At 58.3% G+C, this 21,719-nt stretch overlaps 1 protein-coding gene across 1 annotated transcript in view; it reads left to right on the top strand.

Moving 5' to 3' along the window:
* L1CAM (L1 cell adhesion molecule) overlaps positions 1–20,078 on the top strand; it is a 35,073-nt gene extending 14,995 nt beyond the window's left edge. Inside the window, 16 exon segments of the mRNA XM_058861654.1 lie at positions 412–571; positions 2,325–2,449; positions 3,476–3,577; positions 4,775–4,972; positions 6,837–6,907; positions 7,729–7,954; positions 8,761–8,879; positions 10,029–10,293; positions 11,262–11,384; positions 12,734–12,907; positions 14,082–14,204; positions 14,851–15,015; positions 17,022–17,153; positions 18,023–18,095; positions 18,339–18,350; positions 19,805–20,078. Coding sequence (XP_058717637.1) covers positions 412–571; positions 2,325–2,449; positions 3,476–3,577; positions 4,775–4,972; positions 6,837–6,907; positions 7,729–7,954; positions 8,761–8,879; positions 10,029–10,293; positions 11,262–11,384; positions 12,734–12,907; positions 14,082–14,204; positions 14,851–15,015; positions 17,022–17,153; positions 18,023–18,095; positions 18,339–18,350; positions 19,805–20,021 — 2,285 coding nt within the window. The 3' untranslated portion in view covers positions 20,022–20,078.
* Positions 20,079–21,719: the final 1,641 nt, after the last annotated feature.

Below are 21,719 nucleotides of genomic sequence, written 5' to 3'. Positions count from 1 at the left end.
GCCAGCGCCCACGCCCAGCTCCGAGTCTGGGGTTAGAGACCCCCAGAGACCCCCAAACCCACCCCGAGACCCCCCAAATCCACCCTGAGACCCCCAAATCCACCCCAAATCCATCCCCAAATCCACCCTGGGACCCCCAAATCCACCCTGGGACCCCCAAATCCACCCCCAAATCCATCCTGGGGCCCCCAAATCCACCCTGGGACCCCCAAATCCACCCCCAAATCCATCCTGGGACCCCCAAATCCACCCTGGGACCCCCAAACCCTCCCCAAACCCTTCCTGGGACCCCCAAACCCTTCCTGTGACCCCCAAACCCTTCCTGGGACCCCCCAAACCCTTCCTGTGACCCCCAAATCTTTCCTGGGACCCCCCAAGCCCCTCACCCCCATTTTTTGCCCCCCATCCCAGGGGCCACGCGGATCCAGGTGCCCCCCCAGAGCGTGAGGGCCAAGAAGGGCGAGACGGTGACGTTCACCTGCGGGGCCACCTTCGACCCCGGCCTGGAGCCCCGCGGGCTCCTGTGGCTGCGAGACGGGACCCCCGTGCTGGAGACCCCCGACAGCGACAAGTCAGGGCCTGGGGGGGTGTTTGGGGGGATTTTGGGGGGGGTTTGGGGGTCCCAGGAAGGGTTTGGGGAGGGTTTGGGGGTCCCAGGAAGGGTTTGGGGAGGGTTTGGGGGTCCCAGGAAGGGTTTGGGGAGGGTTTGGGGGTCCCAGGAAGGGTTTGGGGAGGGTTTGGGGGTCCCAGGAAGGGTTTGGGGGTCCCAGGAAGGGTTTGGGGAGGGTTTGGGGATCCCAGGAAGGGTTTGGGGGTCCCAGGAAGGGTTTGGGGGGGGGTCTCCTGTGGCTGCGAGACGGGACCCCCGTGCTGGAGACCCCCGACAGCGACAAGTCAGGGCCTGGGGGGCGTCTGGGGGGGCTTTGGGGGGGGTTTGAGGGTCCTAGGAAGGGTTTGGGGGGTTGCAGGAAGGGTTTGGGGAGGGTTTGGGGGTCTCAGAAAGGGTTTGGGGGTCCCAGGAAGGGTTTGGGGGTCCCAGGAAGGGTTTGGGGGGTGTTTGGGGAGGGTTTGGGAAGGGTTTGGGGGGTGTTTGGGGAGGGTTTGGGAAGGGTTTGGGGGGTGTTTGGGGAGGGTTTGGGGAGGGTTTGGGGGTCCCAGGAAGGGTTTGGGGAGGGTTTGGGGGTCCCAGGAAGGGTTTGGGGAGGGTTTGGGGGTCCCAGGAAGGGTTTGGGGAGGGTTTGGGGGTCCCAGAAAGGGTTTGGGGAGGGTTTGGGGGTCCCAGGAAGGGTTTGGGGGGTGTTTGGGGAGGGTTTGGGGAGGGTTTGGGGGTCCCAGGAAGGGTTTGGGGAGGGTTTGGGGGTCCCAGGAAGGGTTTGGGGAGGGTTTGGGGGTCTCAGGAAGGGTTTGGGGAGGGTTTGGGGGTCCCAGGAAGGGTTTGGGGGTCCCAGGAAGGGTTTGGGGAGGGTTTGGGGGTCCCAGGAAGGGTTTGGGGGGTGTTTGGGGAGGGTTTGGGAAGGGTTTGGGGGTCTCAGGAAGGGTTTGGGGAGGGTTTGGGGGTCCCAGGAAGGGTTTGGAGAAGATTTGGGGGGTCCCAGGAAGGATTTGGGTTGTATTGGGGGGTCCCAGGAAGGATTTGGAGGTCCCAGGAAGGATTTGGGGTGGATTTGGGGGGTCCTGGGGGGGATTTGGAGGTCCCAGGAAGGGTTTGGGGAGGATTTGGGGGGTCCCAGGAAGGATTTGGGGGTCCCAGGAAGGATTTGGGGGTCCCAGGAAGGATTTGGGGTGGATTTGGAGGGTTCCAGCAGGGACTTGGGGATCCCAGGAAGGATTTGGGGTGGATCTGGGGGGACCTGGGGAGGATTTGGGGGGTCCCAGGAAGGATTTGGGGGTCCCAGGAAGGATTTGGGGTGGATTTGGGGGGTCCCGGGGGGGATTTGGGTGTCCCAGGAAGGATTTGGGGTGGATCTGGGGGGTCCCAGCAGGGATTTGAGGATCCCAGCAGGGATTTGGGGATCCCAGGAAGGATTTGGGGGTCCCAGGAAGGATTTGGGGTGGATTTGGGGGGTCCCAGCAGGGATTTGGGGATCCCAGGAAGGATTTGGGGATCCCAGGAAGGATTTGGAGTGGATTTGGGGGGTCCCAGTAGGGATTTGGGGATCCCAGGAAGGATTTGGGGGTCCCAGGAAGGATTTGGGGTGGATCTGGGGGGTCCTGGGTGGGATTTGGGGGTCCCAGGAAGGATTTGGGGGTCCCAGGAAGGATTTGGGGTGGATCTGGGGGGTCCCGGGGGGGATTTGGGGGTCCCTGACGCCCCCTCCCCGCAGGTTCTCGGTGGCCGGGGACTCGCTGACGGTGGCCGGGGTGGATTACGGGGACCAGGGCCGGTTCCGCTGCCGCGCCTGGACCCGGCTGGACGCGGCCGAGGCTGAGGCCGAGCTCAGGGTCGTGGGTGAGACCCCAAAAACGGGGAGGGGACCCCAAAAAACGGGGAGGGGACCCCAAAAAACGGGGAGGGGACCCAAAAAACGGGGAGGGGACCCAAAAAACGGGGAGGGGGCTCGAAAAAATGGGGAGAAAATGACAAAAATTGAGGAGAAAACACCAGAAATTGAGGAGAAAAAGCCCAAAATTGGGGAGGGACCCCAAAAATTGGGGAGAAAATGATAAAAATTGAGGATTATCCCCCATTATTTCCCCCATTATTTCCCCATTATCTCCCAAACTTTTCCCCCATTTTTTATCCTCATTATCCCCCTTTATCCCCCCACCATTTTTTCCATTTTCCCACTTTTCCCATTTTTTCCCATCACTTTTTCAACCACTTTTCCCATTTTCCCCATTTTTCCCACCACTTTTCCCACCATTTTTCCCCATTTCTCCCAATTTTTTCCCGTTTTCCCACCGTTTCTCCCCATTTTTCCCCGTTTTCCCCCATTTCTTCCCGTTTTTTCCCCATTTTTCCCCGTTTTTCCCATTTTCCCACCGTTTCTCCCCATTTTTCCCCGTTTTTCCCCGTTTTTCCCATTTTCCCACTGTTTCTCCCCATTTTTCCCCCGTTTTTCCCCGTTTTTCCCATTTTTCCCGTTTTCCCACCGTTTCTCCCCATTTTCCCCCGTTTTTCCCCGTTTTTCCCGTTTTCCCACTGTTTCTCCCCATTTTTCCCATCGTTTTCCCCCATTTTTTTTCCCCATTTTTCCCCGTTTTCCCCCATTTTCCCACCGTTTCTCCCAATTTCTCCCCGTTTTTCCCATTTTTTCCCTGTTTTTTCCCATTTTTCCACCGTTTCTCCCCATTTTTTCCCCGTTTTTTCCCATTTTTCCCGTTTCCCCACCGTTTCTCCCCGTTTTTCCCTGTTTTTTTCCCGTTTCTCCCCATTTTTCCCCCGTTTTTTCCCGTTTTCCCACCGTTTCTCTCCATTTTTCCCCCTTTTTCCCCGTTTTTCCCATTTTCCCACCGTTTCTCCCCGTTTCCCCAGGCCGGCCGGGCCCCGTGCGGGACCTGCAGGTTCTGGAGGTCGGGGAGCGCCAGGTCCGGCTGAGCTGGACCCCGGGGGAGGATCACAACAGCCCCGTGGAGAGTGAGGGGGGGTCCCGGGGGTCCCGGGGGGGTCCTGGGGAGGGGTTTGGGTGGGAATTGGGGAATTTGGGGGGGTCCCGGGGGTCCTGGGGGGGTTCTGGGGGGTCCTGGAGGGTCCTGGGGGGTTCTGGGGGGTCCTGGGGAGGGGTTTGGGTGGGAATTGGGGAATTTGGGGAATTTGGGGGGGTTCTGAGGAGTCCCGGGGGTCCCGGGGGGTCCAGAGGGTCCTGGGGGGTCCCGGGGAAGGGTTTGGGCTGGGAATTGGGAGAATTGGGGAAATTTGGGGAATTTGGGGGGGTCCCGGGGGGTCTGGAAGCACCGGGAGGGAGCTCAGGATGGAGTCCTGGAGGGGTCTGGGGGGATTTGGGGGGTTTGGGGGGTCCTGGGGGGTCCTGGAGGGGTCTGGGGGCTCCAGAGGGTCCTGGGGGCTCCTGGGGAGGGGTCTGGGGTGGGAATTTGGGGATTTTGGAATCCAGGATTTGGGATTTGGGGGGGATTTTGGGAGGAATTTTGTGGATTTTGGGACCATTTCAGACCCGTTTTTCCCCCAGAGTTCATGGTGGAGCAGGAGGAGGGGATTTGGGGGGGATTTTGGGGGGGATTTTGTGGATTTTGGGACCATTTCAGACCCGTTTTTCCCCCAGAGTTCGTGGTGGAGCAGGAGGAGGGGATTTGGGGGGATTTGGGGGGGATTTGGGGGGGATTTTGGGGGATTTTGGAGGAATTTTGTGGATTTTGGGACCATTTCAGACCCGTTTTTCCCCCAGAGTTCGTGGTGGAGCAGGAGGAGGGGATTTGGGGGGGATTTGGGGGGGATTTTGGGGTGATTTTGGGGGATTTTGGGACCATTTCAGACCCGTTTTTCCCCCAGAGTTCGTGGTGGAGCAGGAGGAGGGGATTTGGGGGGATTTTGGCGGATTTGGGGGGGATTTTGGGGGGGATTTAGGGGATTTTGGGGGATTTTGGAGGAATTTTGGGGATTTTGGGACCATTTCAGACCCGTTTTTCCCCCAGAGTTCGTGGTGGAGCAGGAGGAGGGGATTTGGGGGGATTTTGGGGGGGATTTGGGGGAATTTTGGGGGATTTTGGGACCATTTCAGACCCGTTTTTCCCCCAGAGTTCGTGGTGGAGCAGGAGGAGGGGATTTGGGGGGAATTTTGTGGATTTTGGGACCATTTCAGACCCGTTTTTCCCCCAGAGTTCGTGGTGGAGCAGGAGGAGGGGATTTTCTCCCCCGGCCGTTTCGAGGAGCTGCTGACGGTCCCGGGGGGGCGTCCCTGGACCCCCCTGACCCTCTCCCCCTACGGCCGGTACCGGTTCCGGGTCCGGGCGGTCAACGGCTTCGGCCGCGGCGATCCCAGCGTGCCCAGCACCGAAATCAGCACCGGCCCGGCCGGTGAGCAGCACCAAAAACCCCAAAATCCCAAAAAATCCCATCAAAATCTACTCAGAGATCACCAAAAACTCCAAAAGAACCAAAAAAACCCATCAAAATCTACTCAGAGATCACCAAAATCCCAAAAAAACCCCATCAAAATCTACTCAGAGATCACCAAAAACCCCAAAATCCCCAAAAAAACCCATCAAAATCCACTTGGAGATCACCAAAAACCCCAAAAAACCCATCAAAATCCACTCAGAGATCACCAAAAACCCCAAAATCCAAAAAAATCCCATCAAAATCCACTCAGAGATCACCAAAAACTCCAAAAGAACCAAAAAAACCCATCAAAATCTACTCAGAGATCACCAAAAACCCCAAAATCCCCAAAAAAACCCATCAAAATCCACTTGGAGATCACCAAAAACCCCAAAAGAACCAAAAAATCCCATCAAAATCTACTTAGAGATCACCAAAAACCCCAAAATCCCAAAAAAATCCCATCAAAATCCACATAGAGATCACCAAAAGCCGCAAAATCCCCCAAAAAAATCACATCAAAATCCACTCAGAGATCACCAAAAACCCCAAAATCCCCCAAAAAAACCCCATCAAAATCTACTCAGAGATCACCAAAAACCCCAAAATCCCAAAAAATCCCATCAAAATCCACTTGGAGATCACCAAATTCACCAAAAAAACCCATCAAAATCTACTCAGAGATCACCAAAAACCCCAAAATACAAAAAAATCACATCAAAATCCACTCAGAGATCACCAAAAACCCCAAAATCCCCCAAAAAAACCCATCAAAATCTACTCAGAGATCACCAAAAACCCCAAAATCCCCAAAAAACCCATCAAAATCCACATAGAGATCACCAAAAACCCCAAAATCCAAAAAAATCCCATCAAAATCCACTCAGAGATCACCAAAAACCCCAAAATCCCAAAAAATCACATCAAAATCCACTTGGAGATCACCAAATTCACCAAAAAAACCCATCAAAATCCACTCAGAGATCACCAAAAACCCCAAAATCCCAAAAAATCCCATCAAAAACCACTCAGAGATCACCAAAAACCCCAAAATCCCCCAAAAAAACCCATCAAAATCCACTCAGAGATCACCAAAAACCACAAAATCCCAAAAAATCCCATCAAAATCCACTCAGAGATCACCAAATTCACCAAAAAAAACCATCAAAATCTACTCAGAGATCACCAAATTCACCAAAATCCAAAAAAATCCCATCAAAATCCACTCAGAGATCACCAAATTCACCAAAATCCAAAAAAATCCTGTGGTCTCTGTGTATTTTGGGGTCCCTGTGGATTTTGGGGAGGGGTCTCTGTGGATTTTGGGGTTCCAGGGGATTTTGGGGAGGGGTCTCTGTGGATTTTGGGGTCCCTGTGGATTTTGGGGTCTCTGTGGGTTTTGGGGTCTCTGTGGATTTTGGGGAGGGGTCTCTGTGGATTTTGGGGTCTCTGTGGATTTTGGGGTCTCTGTGGATTTTGGGGAGGGGTCTCTGTGGATTTTGGGGTCTCTGTGGATTTTGGGGAGGGGTCTCTGTGTATTTTGGGGTCTCTGTGGATTTTGGGGAGGGGTCTCTATGGATTTTGGGGTCTCTGTGGATTTTGGGGAGGGGTCTCTGTGGATTTTGGGGTTCCAGGGGATTTTGGGGAGGGGTCTCTGTGTATTTTGGGGAGGGGTCTCTGTGGATTTTGGGGTCTCTGTGGATTTTGGGGAGGGGTCTCTGTGTATTTTGGGGTCTCTGTGGATTTTGGGGAGGGGTCTCTGTGGTTTTTGGGGTCTCTGTGGGTTTTGGGGTTCCAGGGGATTTTGGGGAGGGGTCTCTGAGCCGTTCCCCCCCCGCAGCCCCTGAGCGATACCCGATGGGGGTGAAGGGGGAGGGGAACGAGACCAACAACCTGGTGATCACCTGGCAGGTACGGGGGGATTTGGGGGGGGTCTGGGGGGGTCCTGGGGGGGATTGGGGGGGTCCTGAGGGGATTTGGGGGGGTCTGGGGGGATCCTGGGGGGGATTGGGGGGGTCCTAGGGGGGGTCCTGGGGGGGATTGGGGGGTCCTGAGGGGATTTGGGGGGGTCTGGGGGTGTCGTGGGGTGGCTTGGGGGGTCCTGAGGGGATTTGGGGGGATCCTGGGGGGGTTTTGGGGTCCTGGGGGGTTTTGGGGGGTCCTGGTGGGGCTTGGGGGGATCCTGAGGGGGTTCTGGGGGGAGTTTGGGGGGTCCTGGGGGGGTTTGGGGGGAGTTTGGGGGGGTTCTGGGGAGACTTGGAGGGTTTTGGAGGGTCCTGGGGGGCTTTGGGGAGTCCTGGGGGGGTCCTGAGGGAGTTCGAGCGGTCCTGGGGGATTTTGGGGGGATCCTGGGGGGGTTTGGGGGGTCCTGGGGGGGTTTGGGGTGGGTTTGGGGGAGCTCAGGAGAAGTTTGGGGTCTTGGGGTGGGTTCGGGGCTGGATTTGGGGCCGGATTTGGGATTTGGGGCTGGATTTGGGATTTCAGGGCTGGATTTTGGGGTTCAGGGTTAATTCTGGGGTTCAGGGTTAATTTTGGGGTTCGGGGTTAATTCTGGGGTTCAGGGTTAATTTTGGGGTGCTCTCCCCCCCTCAGCCGCTGCCCCCCGGGGACTGGAACGCCCCCGAGCTCCGGTACCGGGTCCAGTGGCCGGTGCTGGATTTGGGGCTGGATTTTGGGGTTCAGGGTTAATTTTGGGGTTCAGGGTTAATTTTGGGGTGCTCTCCCCCCCTCAGCCGCTGCCCCCCGGGGACTGGAACGCCCCCGAGCTCCGGTACCGGGTCCAGTGGCGGCCGCTGGGGTCGGGCCGGGGTCTCTGGGCCGAGGCCACGGTCGGGGACCCCCCCCTGGTGGTCCGGGACACCCCAACTTTCAGCCCCTACGAGATCCGGGTGCAGGCGCTGAACGAGGCCGGGAAGGGCCCCGAGCCCCCCGTGGTCATCGGCTACTCCGGGGAGGATCGTGAGTCTGGGGAGACCCCTCCCCAAATTGAAGTATTCCCCTTGGGACCCCTCCCCAAATTAAAATATCCCTCTGAGACCCCTCCTCAAATTAAAATATTACCCTGAGACCCCTCCCCAAATTAAAGTATCCCCCTGAATCCCTCCCCAAATTAAAGTATTCCCCTTGGGACCCCTCCCCAAATTAAAGTATTCCCCTTGGGACCCCTCCCCAAATTAAAATATTCCCCTTGGGACCCCTCCCCAAATTAAAATATCCACCCGGGACCCCGCCCCAAATTAAAATATCGCCCTGAGACCCCTCCCCAAATTAAAATATTCCCCTGAGACCCCTCCCCAAATTAAAATATTCCCCTTGGGACCCCTCCCCAAATTAAAATATTCCCCGGGACCCCTCCCCAAAATATCCCTGGACCCCATCCCTGAAATATCCCCCTGGGACAAAGCATCCCCTGGGACCCCTCCCCAAATTCCCCCGGGACCCCTCCCCAAAATCTCCCCGGGTGGGTGGGGAATGGGGGAGACCCCAAATCTGGGGGTGCTGGGAGACCCCAAAGTGGGGGAGACCCCAAATCTGGGGGAAATCCCAAATCCGGGAATTTTGGGAGGTCCCGAGGTGGGGGAGGGGACCCCAAATCCGGGGGTGACCCCAAGGTGGGGGAGGGGCCAATCCCCGCTTTGGGGAGGGGTCTCAGCTCGGGGATTGGGGGGGATTTTGAGGAGGGGGGAATTCCTGGGAATGTCGGGGGGCTCTGGGGGGGTCTGGGGGGGTCTGGGGGTTGATTGGGACCCCCCCGGCCCCCCCAGTGCCCCTGGTGTACCCCGAGAATGTCGGGGTGGAGATCCTGAACAGCACCAGCGTCCGCGTCAGCTGGAGCCTGGGGGGAGCCGAGCGCGACCTGCGGGGGCACCTCAGGGGCTTCCGGGTGAGGATTCCCAAAAATTCCCAAAAATCCCGACCGGAATTCACGGGATTCCCAAAAAATCCCGACTGGAATTCACGGGATTCCCAAAAATCCACTGCGGGATCCACGGGATTCCCAAAAATCCCGACTGGAATTCCCCAAAATCCCGACCGGAATTCACGGGATTCCCAAAAAATCCACAGCGGGATCCACGGGATTCCCAAAAATCCCGACTGGAATTCACGGGATTCCCAAAAATCCACAGAGGGATCCACGGGATTCCCAAAAATCCCAAATGGAATTCACGGGATTCCCAAAAATCCACAAAAGAATTCACGGGATTCCCAAAAATCCACTGCGGGATCCACGGGATTCCCAAAAATCCCGCCGGGAATTCCCCAAAATCCCCAACGGAATTCACGGGATTGATTCCCAAAAATCCCGACCGGAATTCCCGGAAAATCCCCAACGGAATTCACGGGATTCCCAAAAAATCCCCAACGGGAATTCCCGGAAATCCCCAACGGAATTCACGGGATTCCCGAAAATCCCGACCGGAATTCCCGGAAATCCCGCCGGGAATCTTCAAAATCCGGCCGGGAATTCCCGAAAATCCCGACCTGGGGGTTCCTGGGAATGTGCGGGGGCGGTTCCAGGCGGTTCTGGGGGGTCCTGACGCCCCCTCCCCACCCCAAAATCCCCCCGGAGGGGCTTCGGGGGGGGGGAGGGGACAATTCGGGTCAATTTGGGGGGTCCTGACGCCCCCTCCTCACCCACGGGTGGGGGCAGGGTGGAATTTGGGTCAGTTTTGGGTGGTCCTGACGCCCCCTCCCCCACTCAGATGGGGGCAGGGTGGAATTTGGGTGAGTTTTGGGGGGTCCTGACGCCCCCTCCCCTCCCCGCAGGTGGGGCAGGGTGGGGGCAGGGTGGGATTTGGGTGAGTTTTGGGGGTCCTGACGCCCCCTCCTCACCCACGGGTGGGGGCAGGGTGGGATTTGGGTGAGTTTTGGGGGGTCCTGACGCCCCCTCCCCCACTCAGGTGGGGGCAGGGTGGAATTTGGGTCAGTTTTGGGGGGTCCTGACGCCCCCTCCCCCACTCAGATGGGGGCAGGGTGAAATTTGGGTGAGTTTTGGGGGGTCCTGACGCCCCCTCCCCTCCCCTCCCCGCAGGTTCTCTACTGGCGCGAGGGGTGGGTGGGGGAGCGCTCCCGGCGCCAGGCCCCGCCCCCCCCCGGGACCCCCGGGACCCCCGGGACCCCCGGGACCCCCGGGACCCCTCCCCAGCCGGGGGTGCTGACGGTGCCGGGCGAGGCCAGCGGGGCCGTTCTGGGGGGGCTTCACCCCTGGAGCCGCTACCGCCTGCAGGTGCTGGTGTTCAACGGGCGGGGGGCGGGACCCCCCAGCGCCGAGATCCGGTTCCACACCCCCGAGGGAGGTGAGACCCCCGCGCAGACCCCCAAAATACCCCACGGGATAGAAACGGTGAAATCGGGACCCCCAAAATATCCCCTGAGAACAGAAACGGTGAAATCGGGACCCCCAAAATATCCCCTGAGAACAGAAACGGTGAAATCGGGACCCCCAAAATATCCCCTGAGAACAGAAACGGTGAAATCGGGATCCTAAAATACCCCCCGGGATATAAAGGGTGAAATCGGGACCCCCAAAAGTGAAATCGGGACCCCCAAAATCTCCCCCGGGATAGAAACGGTGAAATCGGGACCCCCAAAATACCCCCCTGAAAACAGAAACGGTGAAATCGGGACCCCAAAAATCCCCCCGGGATAGAAACGGTGAAATCGGGACCCCCAAAATACCCCCTGAAAACAGAAACGGTGAAATCGGGATCCTAAAATACCCCACGGGATAAAAACGGTGAAATCGGGACCCCCAAAATACCCCCCTGAAAACAGAAACGGTGAAATCGGGACCCCAAAAATCCCCCCGGGATAGAAACGGTGAAATCGGGACCCCCAAAATACCCCCTGAAAACAGAAACGGTGAAATCGGGACCCCCAAAAGTGAAATCGGGACCCCCAAAATCCCCCCCGGGATAGAAACGGTGAAATCGGGACCCCAAAAGTGAAATCGGGACCCCCAAAAATTCAAATCCTGACCGGAGCCCTCCCGTGCCCGATCTGGGGAGGATTCGGGGGTGATTTTGGGGGATTTGGGGAGGATTTGGGGAGGATTTGGGGGTCTCCGGGGGTCTCTGACCGCCCCCTCCCCAGTGCCGGTCTCGGGTGGGATTTGGGGGAGGATTTTGGGGGGATTTGGGGGTCTCCGGGGGTCTCTGACCGCCCCCTCCCCAGTGCCGGTTTCGGGTGGGATTTGGGGGGATTTGGGGGAGGATTTTGGGGGTCTCCGGGGGTCTCCGGGGGTCTCTGACCGCCCCCTCCCCAGTGCCGGGCCCCCCCGAGGAGCTGCGCGTGGAGCGCCTCGGGGACACCGCGCTGGGCCTCGAGTGGCGGCGGCCGCGACACCCGAACGGAATCGTCACCGGCTACGTGCTCCAGTACCGGCTGCGTGCGTACTGGGAGCACTGGGAGCAACTGGGAGGGCGCTGGGAGCAACTGGGAGCACTGGGAGCAACTGGGAGGGGGCACTGGGGGCACTGGGAGCAACTGGGAGGGCACTGGGAGGGGTACTGGGAGCACTGGGAGCACTGGGACGGGGTGCTGGGGGCACTGGGAGGGGGCGCTGGGGGCACTGGGAGCGGCACTGGGAGCTCTGGGAGCACTGGGAGGGGGCGCTGGGGGCACTGGGAGCGCTGGGATGGGGTGCTGGGGGGTACTGGGATCGCGGGGAGGGGCACTGGGAGCACTGGGAGCTCTGGAAGCACTGGGAGGGGGCACTGGGACGGCGCTGGGAGCACTGGGAGCAACTGGGAGGGCACTGGGAGCAACTGGGAGGGCACTGGGAGGGCGCTGGGAGCACTGGGAGCAACTGGGAGAGCACTGGGAGCACTGGGGGGCACTGGGAGGGGGCACTGGGAGCACTGGGAGCGGCACTGGGAGCACTGGGATGGGGTGGTGGGGGCACTGGGAGCGGCACTGGGAGCGGCACTGGGAGCACTGGGAGGGCGTTCTGGGGGAGCTGGGGGTACTGGGAGGGCACTGGGAGCACTGGGAGGGGGCACTGGGGGCACTGGGAGTACTGGGGAGCACTGGGAGGGGTACTGGGGGGTACTGGGATCGCGGGGAGGAGCACTGGGAGCACTGGGGGAGATGGGAGGGGGCACTGGGAGCACTGGGAGCACTGGGAATGTTTTGGGTTTAATTCGCGGCTGTTTCGGGTCATTCCCGGCTGATTTTTTTGGGGTTAATTCGCGGCTGTTTGGAGCAATTCCGGACTGAGTTTTTTCGGGTTAATTCGAGGCTGTTTTGAACAATTTTTTGGGTTTAATTCGCGGCTGTTTCGAGCCATTCCGGGCTGGTTTTTTCGGGTTAATTCGCGGCTGTTTGGAGCCATTTTTTGGGTTTAATTCGCGGCTGTTTGGAGCCATTTTTTGGGTTTAATTCGCGGCTGTTTCGGGTCATTCTTTGGAGTTAATTCGCGGCTGTTTCGAGCCATTTTTTGGGTTTAATTCGCGGCTGTTTCGGGTCATTCCCGGCTGATTTTTTTGGGTTTAATTCGCGGCTATTTCGAGCCATTTTTTGGGTTTAATTCGCGGCTGTTTCGGGTCATTCCCGTCTGGTTTTTGGGTTTAATTCGCGGCTGTTTGGAGCCATTTTTTGGGTTTAATTCGCGGCTGTTTCGGGTCATTCCCGTTTGATTTTTGGGTTTAATTCGGGGCTGTTTGGACCCATCCCCGTCTGTATATTTTTTTTTGAGGGAGGGGAGGGGGGGATTCCCTCACATCTTTTCCCCCTCAGAAAACCAAACCGAGGGGGAGTTTCCGGATGAGATTTCGTTCCCCGCGGGGACCCTGAACACGACCCTGGTCCGGCTGCAGCCCCGGGGCCGGTACCGGCTCGAGCTCCGGGCTCGGACCCGCCGCGGGCTCGGGGCTCCCCTCGTGCGCCTCGGCAGCCTCGCCCCCGAGCCCGGTGCGCGACCACCCCCCAAAAAAAAATATCTCAACCTTTCCTCTCCAAAAAAAAAATTACAACCCCCCAAAAAAAAAAATATCTCAAACCCTCATCCCTAAAAAAAATTACAACCGACCCTAAAAAAAATATCTCAAACCCTCATCCCTAAAAAAAATTATCTCAAACTCTCCTCCCTAAAAAAATCATAACCACCCCTCAAAAGAAATATCTCAAACTCTCCTCCCTAAAAAAATCATAACCCCCCCTAAAAAAAAATATCTCAAACCCTCCTCCCCCACAAAAAAAATTACAACCCCTCCTTCCCAAAAAAATCACAACTCCCCAAAAAAATCACAACACCCCCCAAAAAAAAAAAAATCTCAAATCCTCCTCCCCCCCCAAAAAATTATAACCCCCCCAAAAAAATATCTCAAACCCTCCTTGCTAAAAAAATCACAACATCCCCCCCCAAAAAAAATATCTCAAACCCTCCTTCCCAAAAAAATCACAACATTCCCCCCCAAAAAAAATATCTCAAACCCTCCCCCACAAAAAAAATTACAACCCCAAAAAAAAATCTCAATCCCCCCCTCCCTAAAAAAAGTCACAACCCATTCTCTCCAAAAAAATCACAACCCCCCCCAAAAAAAATCCCAATCCCCCCTCCCCAAAAAAAAATCCCAACCCCCTCAAAAAAAAGCTTCGGAAACCGCCCGGGAATTGGGGAGGGGGGATACGGGGGAGGGGGGGGGAAAGCAACGCGGGGATCCCAAAAATTGAGGGGTGGGACCCCAAAAATTGAGGGGTGGGACCCCAAAATTATCGGGAGGGGACCCCAAAACCACCACGAGGGGGGAGGGAGAACACCTTGAGACCCCTCCCCCCCCCCCCAGGAGAGGGATCCCCCAAAATGCCGAGGGAGGGGGGGAGGGGGAGGGGTCCCCAGGGATGGAGGGGGAGGGGAATTTGGGGTGTGGGGGAGGGGAATTTGGGGTCTGGGGGAATTTGGGGTGTGGGGGAGGGGAATTTGGGGTCTGGGGGAGGGGAGTTTGGGGTTTGGGGGAGGGGAATTTGGGGTCTGGGGGAGGGGAATTTGGGGTGTGGGGGAGGGGAATTTGGGGTGTGGGGGAGGGGAATTTGGGGTTTGGGGGAGGGGAATTTGGGGTGATCCCCCCCCGCCCCCCCCCCGCAGTGCTGCCGGTTTTGGGGAGCGTCGGTTTTGGGGAGGTGGGCGAGGATTTCACCGTCCTGCGCTGGACCCTCGCCCAACCCCAGGCCAACATCGAGTTCGAGGTGGAGTACATGAGCAAAACCAGTAAGGGACTGGGAGGGGACTGGGGGGAACTGGGAGGGGACTGGGGACACTGGGAGGGACTGGGAGGGGACTGGGAGGGGGTTTGGGGATACTGGGAGGGACTGGGAGGGACTGGGGGGAACTGGGAGGGGATTTGGGGATACTGGGGGGGTCTGAGAGGGGATTTGAGGATACTGGGAGGGACTGGGATGGAACTGGGCGGGGTTTGAGGACACTGGGATGGAACTGGGAGGGGTTTGAGGACACTGGGGGGGACTGGGAGGGGATTTGGGGATACTGGGAGGGACTGGGAGGGGATTTGGGGATACTGGGAGGGGATTTGGGGATACTGGGAGGGACTGGGAGGGGATTTGGGGATACTGGGAGGGACTGGGACGGGGCGTTCTGGGTTTTTTTGGGGGGTTTTGGGGTTCCTGAGTGGGGGAAAAGGCGGGAAACAGAATTTGAGGAGGGGTCTGGGGGGTCCTTGACGAACATTCCCCCCCTCCCCCCCCTCCCCCAGCGGATTTGGGGCAATTTTGGGATCGAAACTCGCGGGGGGGGGGGAAAAAGCGGCTGCGGGGGGGGGGGAGGGGAGGGGTTTGGGGGGGATTTTGGGGGGATTTTGGGGTCTCCTCGCCCCCCACGACCCCCGGTCCCCCCGCAGCGGAGGAGCCGTGGAGATCCTCGGGCCGGGCCAACTCTTCCCTGGGTCGGTACCGGCTCGGGGACCTCCGGCCCGGGACCTCGTACCGGGTCCAGTTCGTGGGACGGAACCACTCCGGGGAGCGAGTGGCGTTCTGGGAGAGCGAGGTTCACACCAACGGCACCTGTGAGCCCCAAAAAACCCCAAATTACCCTGAAATTACCCCAAAATCCCCGAAATTATCCCCAAAACCCCCCCAAATTACCCCAAAATCCATCCCGGATCCACTCCGGGGAGCGAGTGGCGTTCTGGGAGAGCGAGGTTCACACCAACGGCACCTGTGAGCCCCAAAAAACCCCCAAAATCCCCGAAATTACCCCAAAATCCCCGAAATTACCCCCCAAAACCCCCCCAAATTACCCCAAATTACCCTAAAATCCATCCCGGAACCACTCCGGGGAGCGAGTGGCGTTCTGGGAGAGCGAGGTTCACACCAACGGCACCTGTGAGCCCCAAAATCCCCGAAATTATCCCCAAAATCCCCGAAATTATCCCAAAATCCCCGAAATTACCCCAAATTACCCCAAAATTACCCCAAAATCCAGCCCGGAACCACTCCGGGGAGCGAGTGGCGTTCTGGGAGAGCGAGGTTCACACCAACGGCACCTGTGAGCCCCAAAATCCCCGAAATTATCCCCAAAATCCCCGAAATTGTCCCAAAATCCCCGAAATTACCCCCCAAAACCCCCCCAAATTACCCCGAAATGACCCCAAAATCCAGCCCGGATCCACTCCGGGGAGCGAGTGGCGTTCTGGGAGAGCGAGGTTCACACCAACGGCACCTGTGAGCCCCAAAAAACCCCCAAAATCCCCGAAATTACCCCAAAATCCCCGAAATTACCCCCCAAAACCCCCCCAAATTACCCCAAAATCCAGCCCAGAACCACTCCGGGGAGCGAGTGGCGTTCTGGGAGAGGGAGGTTCACACCAACGGCACCTGTGAGCCCCAAAATCCCTGAAGTTACCCCCAAAATCCCCGAAATTATCCCAAAACCCCCCCAAATTACCCCAAAATCCAGCCCGGATCCACTCCGGGGAGCGCCGAGATCCCGCTGAGCCCCAAAACCCCCGAAATTACCCCAAAAAACCCCGAAATTACCCCAAATCCAGCCCGGATCCCTCCTGGAGAGCCCCGAGATCCGGCGGGGTCCAACTGAGCCCCAAAATCCCCCCAAATTCACCCCAAAATCACCCCAAAACCACTCGGATGTCCCCAGATCCCCTGGGAGGGTCCCCAAAATCCCTGAGGGGTCCCCAAACCCCCCCAACCCCCCCCAAAATCCCCCCCCAAAGCCCCAAATTCCTCCAAGACGGGGAAAATTCCCGATTTTTTTATCCCCCCCCCCAAAATTCCCCCGAGGATGGGGTGGGGTCCCCAAAGCCGAATTTTGGGGGTCTCTCAAGCTGATTTTTGGGGGTCCCCAAAGCCGATTTTTGAGGTCCCCAAAGCCGATTTTTGGGGTCCCTCAAGCCGGTTTTTGGGGGTCTCTCAGGCCGGTTTTTAGGGGTCCCCAAAGCCGATTTTTAGGGGTCCCTCAAGCCGAATTTGGGGGTCCCCAAAGCCGATTTTTGGGGGTCTCAGAGCCGATTTTTGGGGGTCCCCAAAGCCGAATTTTGGGGTCCCCTCAAGGCGATTTTTGGGGGTCCCCAAAGCCGATTTTTGGTCTCTCTCAAAGCCGATTTTTGGGGGTCTCTCAAGCTGATTTTTGGGGGTCTCCTCAAGCCGAATTTGGGGGTCCCCAAAGCCGAATTTTGGGGATCTTTCAAGCCGATTTTTGGGGGTCTCCAAAGCCGATTTTTGGGGGTCTCAGAGCCGATTTTTGGGGTCCCCTCAAGCCGGTTTCTGGGGGTCTCAGAACCGATTTTTGGGGTCCCCAAAGCCGGATTTTGGGGGTCCCCAAAGCCGAATTTTGGGGATCTTTCAAGCCGATTTTTGGGGGTCTCAGAGCCGATTTTTGGGGGTCTCTGAGCCGATTTTGGGGGTCTCCAAAGCCGATTTTTAGGGGTCTCTCAAGCCGAATTTTAGGGTCCTCAAAGCCGATTTTTGGGGTCTCTCAAACCGATTTTTGGGGGTCTCAGAGCCGATTTTGGGGTGTCTGAAGCTGATTTTTGGGGTTCCCCCCCTCTCCCAGTGCTGCCCCGCCCCGCCGGAGGTTTCGCCACCGAGGGTTGGTTCATCGGCTTCGTCAGCGCCGCGGTTCTGCTGCTCCTCCTCATCCTCATCCTCTGCTTCATCAAACGCAGCAAGGGGGGCAAGTATTCGGGTGAGACCCCCGGGACCACCCCCCAAATTATCCAACCCCCCCACCCCGGGCCGGCTGCTTCCTCCTCTTCTTCCTCCTCCTCCTCCCGGAGGCTCCGCAGGGATTTTTTGGTGGAGGTTTTTATTTTTGGGGAGGGGGTTTTGGTGGTGGGGAGGGGGCTGGGGGGGTGGGGGAGGGGGAGTTTGGGGGGTTTGGGGAGGGGTTGGTGTTTTTAGGGGGGTTTTGGGGAGGGGGTTCTTAATTTGGGGAGGGGGTTCTTAATTTGGGGAGGGGGTTCTCAATTTGGGGAAGGGTCGGGGGGGTCCTCAGGGATTGGGGAGGGGGTTCTTAATTTGAGAAGGGGGATCTTAATTATTTGGGGGTCGGGGGGCTCCCCAATTTGGGGAAGGGGTCGGGGGGTCCCCAAGGCTGGTGGGGGAGGGGGTTCTTAATTTGGGGAAGGGCCGGGGGGTCCTCAAGGGTTGGGGACGATGTTCTTAATTTGGGGAGGGGGTCCCCAATTTGGGGAAGACTCGGGGGGTCCCCAAGGCTGGTGGGGGAGGGGGTCCCCAATTTGGGGAAGGCTCGGGGGGTCCCCAAGGCCGGTGGGGAAGGGGGTCCCCAATTTGGGGAAGGCTCGGGGGGTCCCCAAGGCTGGTGGGGGAGGGGGTCCCCAATTTGGGGAAGGCTCGGGGGGTCCCCAAGGCCGGTGTTTGGTGGGGGATGGGAACAAGGTGAGGACTCCCTGTTTTTTTGGGGGGAGGGGGTCGTTGTGAGGATGGGGGAGGGGGGGTCCCCGAGGTCCGAGGGAATTCGGGGGGGGGTCCCGGGGGTTGGGGGAGGGTCCCGGGGGGTCGCGGCCCCCCCTGAAGGCAGCGGTGCCCCCCCAGTGAAGGACAAGGAGGACACGCAGGTGGACTCGGAGGCGAGGCCGATGAAGGACGAGACTTTTGGGGAGTACCGGTGAGAAAAGGGGCGTGGCCAAGAGAAAAGAGGGCGTGGCTTCCTCTAAAGGGGCGTGGTCTCGGTGGTGGGCGTGGTCTCGTGACCTATCGCGATGTTTTCTGCTCCCCTACCCCCCCCGCTCATTAATTACCCCCTCATTAACCGTCCCCACTCATTAATTAATGAATCGCCCTCCTCTCTCACTAATCACCCGTCTCCTCCTCGTTAATTGCCCTCGTTAATTGCCCTGGGCTAATGAAGGTCCCTGGAGAGGTAAGGGGGGGTCTGGGGGGGTCCCCAATTCCCTGGGGGGGAGGGGAAGGTGATGGGGGAGGGGAAGGTGATGGCGGCACCGAGGAGGGGGAGGGGAAGGCCTTGGGCAGCTCAGGGTGGTGGTGATGGTGTGGGTGGGGTCATGGGGTCATTGATTGGTCATTGATTGGTCATTGGGTCATTGATTGGCCATTGGGTCATTGATTGGCCATTGATTGGTCATTGGGTCATTGGTCATTGATTGGTCATTGGGTCATTGATTGGGTCATTGATTGGTCAGTGATTGGGTCATTGGGTCATTGATTGGGTCATTGATTGGGTCATTGATTGGTTATTGATTGGGTCATTGATTGGGTCATTGATTGGGTCACTGATTGGGTCATTGTTTGGTTATTGATTGGGTCATTGATTGGTCATTGATTGGGTCATTGTTTGGTCATTGATTGGGTCATTGATTGGGTCATTGTTTGGGTCATTGTTTGGGTCATTGTTTGGGTCATTGATTGGGTCATTGTTTGGGTCATTGGGTCATTGGGTCATTGTTTGGGTCATTGATTGGGTCATTGATTGGGTCATTGTTTGGTTATTGATTGGGTCAATGGGTCATTGGGTCATTGGTTGGTCATTGGGTCATTGGTCATTGATTGGTCATTGATTGGGTCAATGGGTCATTGGGTCATTGGTTGGTCCCTGGTTGCTCCATTTCCTGCCATGTCCCCATATCCTGATGTCCCATTATTCCACCGTCCCCAATCCCGTTATTTCCATGTCCCCAATATCCCCAATCCCGTTATTTCCGTGTCCCCAATGTCCCCACCCCGTTATTTCCGTGTCCCCAATCCCGTTATTTCCCTGTCCCCAATGTCCCCAATCCCGTTATTTCCCTGTCCCCAATCCCATTATTCCTCTGTCCCCAATCCCATTATCCCATTATCCCATTATTCCACCGTCCCCAATCCCGTTATTTCCCTGTCCCAATCCCGTTATTTCCCTGTCCCCAATCCCGTTATTTCCCTGTCCCCAATCCATTATCCCGTTATTTCCGTGTCCCAATCCCGTTATTTCCGTGTCCCCAATCCCATTATTCCCGTGTCCCCAATCCCGTTATTTCCCTGTCCCCAATGTCCCCAATCCCGTTATTTCCCTGTCCCCAATCCCGTTATTTCCGTGTCCCCAATCCCGTTATTTCCCTGTCCCCAATCCCGTTATTTCCCTGTCCCCAATGTCCCCAATCCCGTTATTTCTGTGTCCCCAATCCCGTTATCCCGTTATTTCCCTGTCCCCAATCCCGTTATTTCCATGTCCCCAATCCCGTTATTTCCGTGTCCCCAATCCCGTTATTTCCATGTCCCCAATCCCGTTATTTCCGTGTCCCCAATCCCATTATTTCCCTGTCCCCAATCCCGTTACCCACTGTCCCGTCTCTCTGTCCCGTGTCCCCTGTCCGGTGTCAGTGACGGCGAGGAGAAGGCGTCGGGCAGCTCGGGGGGCTCGGTGTGCGCGGCGGGCGCGGCGCTGGGCAGCGATGACAGCCTGGCCGGCTACGGCGGCAGCGCCGATGTCCAGTTCAACGAGGACGGCTCCTTCATCGGCCAATACAGCGGCACCCGCGGCACGGCCGGCGGCAGCTCCGGCCCCGCCAGCCCCTCGGCCGCCGCGCCCCTCGACTGACCCCCAGCCAGCGGGGACAGCGGGGGGACAGCGGGGGGACAGCGGGGGGACAGCGGGGAGGGGGCACTGGGACAGCGGGGGGACAGCGGGGAGGGGTCACTGGGACAGCGGGGGGACAGCGGGGGGACAGCGGGGAGGGGTCCTGAGGCACCGGGAGGGGTCCGGAGGGTGGGGTGGGGTCGTTGTGGGGAGCCCTGATGTCATTGTGGGGACCCCTGATGTCACCGTAGGGACCCCAAATGTCGTTGTGGGACCCCTGATGTCATTGTGGGACCCCCTGATGTCACCGTAGGGACCCTCTGATGTCATTGTGGGACCCCCTGATGTCACCGTAGGGACCCCCAATGTCATTGTGGGACCCCTGATGTCACTGTGGGACCCCCTGATGTCACCGTAGGGACCCCCAAATGTCACTGTGGGACCCCCCCAGGTCACTGTGGGACCCCTGATGTCACTGTGGGACCCCCAATGTCATTGTGGGACCCCTGATGTCATTGTGGGACCCCCCCAGGTCACTGTGGGACCCCCTGATGTCACTGTGGGACCCCTGATGTCACCGTAGGGACCCCCTGATGTCACCATAGGGACCCTCTGATGTCATTGTGGGACCCCTCAAATGTCACCATGAGACCCCCATGGTCCTGGGGACCCCCTGATGTCACTGTGGGACCCTCTGATGTCATTGTGGGACCCCCCCAATGTCACCGTGGGACCCTCTGATGTCATTGTGGGACCCCCTGATGTCACTGTGGGACCCCCAATGTCATTGTGGGACCCCCAAATGTCATTGTGGGACCCCCTGATGTCACCGTGGGACCCCCTGATGTCACCGTGGGACCCTCTGATGTCATTGTGGGACCCCCCAATGTCACTTTGGGGACCAGCAGTGTCATCGTGAGACCCCCATGGTCCTGGAGACCCCCTGATGTCACTGTGGGACCCTCATGGTCCTGAGGCACCCCCTGATGTCACCTTGGGATCCCCCAGGGTCACTGTGGGACCCCCCCAATGTCACTGTGGGACCCATCATGGCCCTGGGGACCCCCAAAAAGTCACTGTGGGACCCCCCCATGTCACCATGAGACCCCCATGGTCCTGGGAACCCCCTGTTGTCACTGTGGGACCCCCCAATGTCACTGTGGGACCCCCATGGTCCTGGGGACCCCCCCAGTGTCACCCTGGGACCCCCCAAATGTCACCCTGGGACCCCCCCGATGTCACCGTAGGACCCCCATGGTGGGGGGGGGGGGGTCCCCAGTGCTGGGGTGGGGACCCCCCCCCAAATGACGTAGCAGGGCCCCCATGGCCCTGGGGACCCCCCCCCAATCACCCTGGGACCCCTCCCCCAATCACCCTGGGACCCCCCCCATTTAAGGCCCCTCCCCCACTCCCTTCACTGCCAAAAGGGGGGGGTCCCTTAAGTGCCCCTCCCCCAATTTGGGGGGGTTGTTTGGGGCTGGTGGGGGGGGGGAGGGGTGATGGGACCCCCCTCAAAAAACACCTCACAGCGGGGGGGGGGGAGGGGCGGGGACCCCCCCCCGTTGGATTCAGCCAAAAAAATCCCCCCCCTCCCCCCCCCTCCCCGCGCTGGATTTTGGGGAGGGGTCTGGACACCGGGGGGGGCTCTGAAGACCAAAATTGGGGGTGGGGGGCGCAAGAGGGGGGGACTTTTTTCCCCTCCCCCAACATTTTAAAAGA

This window comes from Poecile atricapillus, chromosome 37 (genome assembly GCF_030490865.1).
Source record: "Poecile atricapillus isolate bPoeAtr1 chromosome 37, bPoeAtr1.hap1, whole genome shotgun sequence".
Lineage (NCBI taxonomy): Eukaryota > Metazoa > Chordata > Aves > Passeriformes > Paridae > Poecile > Poecile atricapillus.
This window is presented reverse-complemented; position numbering and strand designations above follow the sequence as displayed.